Raw genomic sequence first — 6342 nt, forward strand, 5'->3', positions numbered from 1 at the left:
GAACTCCTATAGAAAAGGGCACTTTTTTCTAGCATGTAGTGGACACTATCTTGCCAACACATACCATATAATCCAACGATAACTAAAAGTCGAAGTTGACTAGGTGCCATGTCATCTCTAGCTCATCCGTTTTTTGGCAAAATCCGAGATCTGAACATATATACATGAGCTCTCACATGTATAAATAGGCCCCAAATCAATAGCTAATCCACCACCTGTATCATTGAGAGCAATCAAAAACTTGCCAAGTGAAACGCACTAGCCACATCTTAGCAACAATGGCCGCCAAGATATTTGCCCTCCTTGCACTCCTTGCTCTTTCGGTGAGCGCTGCAACTGCGTTCATCATTCCACAGTGCTCACCAGTTACTGCTGCGGGGTATGAACACCCAATTGTGCGGGCCTATAGGTTACAACAGGTGCTCGCGGCAAGCATCGTAGAACAACCAATTGCCCAATTGCAACAGCAATCCTCGGCTCACCTACTAGTTCAGACCATCGTAGCGCAACTGCAACAGCAACAGTTCCTACCAGCGCTCAGTCAACCATCTGTGGCAAACCCTACCGCCTACTTGCAGCTCCAACAGCTGCTTCCTACAAACCCCTTGGCTACGGCGAATGCCATTGCATACCCTCAACAACAACAGTTACAACAGTTCCTGCCAGCGCTCAGTCAACTATCCTTGGCGAACCCTGCCGCCTACTAGCAACAGCAACAGCTACTTCCATTCAACCAACTGGCTGGGGCGAACGCCGCTGCATACCTACAACAGCAGCAGCCACTTCTGTTTACCCAGTCGGCTATTGCAACCGCTGTTGCCTACCATCAGCAATAGCAGCTGCTACCAGCTAACCCATTGGCTGCCGCTTTCCTGCAGCAGCAACAATTGCTGCCATTCAACCAGATGTCTTTGATGAACCCTGCCTTGTCGTGGCAGCAACCCATCGTTGGAGGTGCCATCTTCTAGAATACAAATGAGTTGTACTTGATAACAATGTTCTTGTGTCGTCGTGTGCAACTTCCCAGAAATAATCAACACATTGATTGAGATTTATCTGAGTCTATTCCTTAATTTTTCTCTCTACATAATCAATTGAAAAATATTGAATCATAACTACATCCACATGCTTGATTAATACGTAGACAATACCACATTACATCATCAATATCAAGATGTGCCAGCATGACCTCTTGAATGGTCTCATTTGGCTGTGTGCGTGGGTGTTCATAAGATAGATGCGACTGTATGTGAGTGTAGTTGAGTACTTGCATCTATTGTATGTTGTTTTAAGAAAGTCATGGGCACATATGCTTTGACCATTGTCTTTCAAGTCGGAAAACATAAAAGAAGTTCATGAGTAAACGTATTTGTGCGTGCAAAGCTGGTATGCAAAGTCACACCTCTTAATTATTGTTTCTAATAAATATTTGGTGCATGTGTTTTTATCTTGGAGCAAAATTGTGTAAGACGACATAATATTGTAGAAAAATATGGAAATAATCAGAGCCCATGAACTTGACAAGGCCAAGGGCAATAAATCAACTAGACCCTATTAGTAACAATTTTGAAGTACATATATAACAACAAAGTATAAAACTCGAGGCCAAACTGCCATCCACTGCAGTAGAGCCGTTTCATGAGAGGGGGGCCTAAGTGCAGTTCTTTGAATTAGATCAACGTGAAGTTTAACATCCCACGAATATGTTAGAGCAAATTTTTACAGAGGGACACCAAACTTGCGTCAAATTGGCTACTCAACACGGTAGCTCACTTTTCTGCTTGGCAGCATTACCAAAGATGGGATCTTTGCTGATGGGCACTGCACCGACTAAAATATGATTTAGAGTGGGGCTATCAAAACCCAAAAGTAACGTCCCGAGATTAAAGTACTAACCGTCCACTGCCATACAGTTCTCTGTAGAGAGAGAACCCATTTGGAGTGCTATTCTGACACCTAGCCTAGTCCAATGGATTGCAGTTTTCATCTATGTGTAGAATACGAAAAAGTTCATGTTATAAAATCTTAAAACTAAACAAATCCAGAAGTTTACTACTGACATGACGGTTTACTAGGGGTAGCTCATAACACTAGAATCAATGTAACCTTAACTCACATGTTATATAAAAGTAGAACAGATATCTTATCATATCTATTTGAGCACCCATAAAGCAAATTATTATAGAATCATGAAATACATTCCTTTGTAAATGAACAAGGCATAGTAAATGAAGCTATGAAGATTTTGTTGGTCTCGCTCTGATTATGTATCATCAGAAGCTATTATTTTTAAATGTTTTTAGCCATATTGAATTTCCTTAGCCTAAAAATAATGTCCTGTCCTAGAGATTAAGGTTCTTATCCCAATGTTACTGAGATTGTTTTAGACTAGATTCAGGTCGTGTGTAGGGAAATCTGAAATATCTTTGTGTCGAATCCACGGAATTAAATATGTGTACCTATGTGCTCACTGTTCTAGTTAAAACGAATATGAACGAGTGCGTTGTCATGGAACTTCGAGTCTTTTTCGCCTAAAATCAATGCAACCCCCATCTTAGTCTCCTTTATCTTGAGTTTTTGCAGCATAGCTGAGCAAGGTTTATGTTAATGATCATGTTTTTTTTTCTTGAATGGATCTATGCCTTTGAGCCCAAACGACTTTTTTTCGGACAGCTAGGAGGTTGGCCATGATCCTCTTCATCTGTATATTGAAGGGAAGATTCATATCGTAGATGGTGGAAGGAACAAAAGTGGCATGAAACTAATCATTCTCCAAACTATACGGAAACAATTTAAGTATGAGTTTATTGAAAATTAGATGTACATCTATTTGAATCAAGAGGTAGAGTTCAACATATACGCCCTCCGCTCTAGTTTATTACTTGCTCTAGCTTTTCCCTAAGGTAATCTTACCTAACTTTGATATATTTCCTAGAAAAATTACTAAAAATCTTGAACATCAAGTTTGTTTCATTGAATTCTTCAATGCATATGTCTTGATAGTGCATTTTTGTTGTCGAAATTTATTTAAAACTTTTTCAAAGTTTGACAAGCTTGCATTTACACAAAAATAAAGTGAATTGTAATCCAGAACAAAGGGAGTGTGTGGCAGTGGCCAAGATAGTAATAAGCATGCCAATTTTTTATATTCTACTAGATATATGCCCGTGCATTGCATGGAGGCCTTGAATTTTTTCCCACACGGCTATTAAATATTTTTTATTGGAAACCCTAAATTATTTCTAAACCCAAGGGCTTTTTCACTTCTCTAATTAACCCTTAACCCCAACACATGAATCTTCTATAAGACGTAAGACCCCAGCATCGCCATGCAGAGCAGTGGTCGTAGCATAAGGACACACTGCAAAATCATAGTGCACGCAAAAATTATTCTCTAATTATTATTCTCTGGGACACCAAGCGTGCTTGTTTCGCTGACATATTCATCTTCATGTATTACATTGATGTAAAATCAACTTTTGGAAATGAAAGAGCAAAGCAGAGCAGAGCACGGGCACCGCTGGTCCGGTGTTCACTGCTGCGCGCACGCGTGCGCGAAAGTGGTGCAAGGAACTGCGCAATGCGCCTGGCCGGACTCTCGACGTCTTGGTCGCAGGAGCTGCCAGCGGAATGGCACCCTACGGGATGTCACCGGAGCTGCCAGCAGCATGGCACCCGGCGACGGCGCAAAGGACAGCCCGGCTCGGCCGACGTTCGGCTTGGTGCATGTGGCCCTGTGCGGCGCTGGTGCGCGCGGCACCCGTGAGCCTGGCCAGGCGCAACAAACCGCCCATGGCCGATGCTGTACATCAACTCGGGCGACTCTAGCACCATAAGCGCAACCACGACGGCTTGGAGATCGATGCCCCTAGCGACAATGAACGGACATACCTAGGAAAGGACGTACATAGGTAACCAATTTGTATATTAGACTCCCTTGTTCGATCTAGGTTGAGTCACGTAGGTAAGTAGGTAACAGACGTACATAGGAAATGAAGTCATGTAGGAACGGAGAGAAGAGTCGAGCGGGGCGAGTATTTGCGCTGACGATACCCCTCGGTATTTTTTTGGTGTAGAGATGCGTGTGCATGCATTTTAGACATACGGGGACTTCAATTTGCCACGGTCTTGCAGCATTTGTTCACTCGATGCTTCATAACTTATCACATAACTACTGTGTATACTTCAACCATGAGTACGATGCTACAATAAATTCCGTTGATAAAGGCGTTGATTCACATGAGCAAGTCACAACTTCACATACTCATCATGTCTATAAACTGGAACAAATATGATGTGGCTAAAGCTTTGTCATGTGTAAAGGTGAAGTTATCACGTATGTCATTCCTCATGTATCTAGAGAACTCCTATAGAAAAGGGCACTTTTTTATAGCATGTACTGGACACTATCTTGCCAACACATACCATATAATCCAATGATAACTAAAAGTCGAAGTTGACTAGGTGCCATGTCATCTCTAGCTCATCCGTTTTTTTGGCAAAATCCGAGATCTGAACATATATACATGAGCTCTCACTTGTATAAATAGGCCCCAAATCAATAGCTAATCCACCACCCGTATCATTGAGAGCAATCAAAAACTTGCCAAGTGAAACACACTAGCCACATCTTAGCAACAATGGCCGCCAAGATATTTGCCCTCCTTGCACTCCTTGTTCTTTCGGTGAGCGCTGCAACTGCGTTCATCGTTCCGCAGTGCTCACCAGTTACTGCTGCGGGGTATGAACACCCAATTTTGCGGGCCTATAGGTTACAACAGGTGCTCGCGGCGAGCATCTTAGAACAACCAATTGCCCAATTGCAACAGCAATCCTCGGCTCACCTGCTAGTTCAGACCATCGTAGCGCAACTGCAACAGCAACAGTTCCTACCAGCGCTCAGTCAACTATCTATAGCAAACCCTGCTGCCTACTTGCAGCTGCAACAGCTGCTTCCGACAAACCCACTGGCTGCGGCGAATGCCATTGCATACCTGCAACAACAACAGTTACAACAGTTCCTGCCAGCGCTCAGTCAACTAGCCATGGCGAACCCTGCCGCCTACTTGCAACAGCAACAGCTACTTCCATTCAACCAACTGGCTGGGGCGAACGCCGCTGCATACCTGCAACAGCAGCTGCCGCTTCCGTTTACCCAGTCGGCTGTTGCAACCGCTGCTGCCTACCATCAGCAACAGCAGCTGCTACAAGTTAACCCATTGGCATGGGCTAACCCATTGGCTGCCGCTTTCCTGCAGCAGCAACAATTGCTGCCATTCAACCAGATGTCTTTGATGAAACCTGCCTTGTCGTGGCAGCAACCCATCGTTGGAGGTGCCATCTTCTAGAATACAAATCAGTTGTACTTGATAACAATGTTCTTGTGTCGCCATGTGCAACTTCCCAGAAATAATCAATACATTGATTGAGATTTATCTGAGTCTATTCCTTAATTTTACTCCCTACATAATCAATTGAAAAATATCGAATCATAACTACATCCACATGCTTGATTAATACGTAGACAATACCACACTACATCATCAATATCAAGATGTGCCAGCGTGACCTCTTGAATGGTCTCATTTGGCTGTGTGCGTGGGTGTTCATAAGATAGATGCAACTGTACGTGCGTGTAGTCGAGTACTTGCATCTATTGTATGTTGTTTTAAGAAAGTCATGGGCACATATGCTTTGACCATTGTCTTTCAAGTCAGGTGCACGTATACAAAGGAAAACATAATAGAAGTTCATGAGTAAACGTATTTGTGCGTGCAAAGCTGGTATGCAAAGTCACACCTCTTAATTATTGTTTCTAGTAAATATTTGGTGCATGTGTTTTTATCTTGGAGCAAAATTGTGCAAGACAACATAATATTGTAGAAAAATAAGGAAATAATCAGAGCCCATGAACTTGACAAGGCCAAGGGCATTAAATCAACTAGACCCTATTACTAACAATTTTGAAGTACATATATGACAACAAAGTATAAAACTCGACGCCAAACTGCCATCCACTGCAGCAGAGCCATTTCATGAGAGGGGGGCCTAAGTGCAGTTCTTTGAATCAGATCAACGTGAAGTTTAACATCCCACGAATATGTTAGAGCAAATTTTTACAGAGGGACACCAAACTTGCGTCAAATTGGCTACGCAACACGGTAGCTCACTTTTCTGCTTGGCAGCATTACCAAAGATGGGATGTTTGCTGATGGGCACCGCACCGACTAAAATATGATTTAGAGTGGGGCTATCAAAACCCAAAAGTAACGTCCCGAGATTAAAGTACTAACCGTCCACCGCCATACTGTTCTCTGTAGAGAGAGAACCCATTTGGAGTGC

General features: G+C 42.9%; 1 protein-coding gene and 1 pseudogene across 1 annotated transcript; both read left to right on the plus strand.

The window, feature by feature from the left end:
- Positions 1 to 278: 278 nt before the first annotated feature.
- Positions 279 to 968, plus strand: LOC136481080 (22 kDa alpha-zein 8-like; annotated as a pseudogene).
- Positions 969 to 4640: 3672 nt separating this feature from the next.
- LOC136483084 (kafirin PSKR2-like) lies at positions 4641 to 5348 on the plus strand. Its single transcript, XM_066480193.1, has one exon. It carries the CDS (start codon positions 4641 to 4643, stop codon positions 5346 to 5348), a length of 708 nt encoding a protein of 235 aa, XP_066336290.1.
- Positions 5349 to 6342: the final 994 nt, after the last annotated feature.

The sequence above is a fragment of the Miscanthus floridulus genome, chromosome 9 (genome assembly GCF_019320115.1).
Source record: "Miscanthus floridulus cultivar M001 chromosome 9, ASM1932011v1, whole genome shotgun sequence".
Taxonomy (NCBI): Eukaryota; Viridiplantae; Streptophyta; class Magnoliopsida; order Poales; family Poaceae; genus Miscanthus; species Miscanthus floridulus.

Bases quoted from the DNA above. Each gene is read 5' to 3' on its own strand.
- LOC136483084 (XM_066480193.1), top strand. From the start codon at position 4,641: ATGGCCGCCAAGATATTTGCCCTCCTTGCACTCCTTGTTCTTTCGGTG.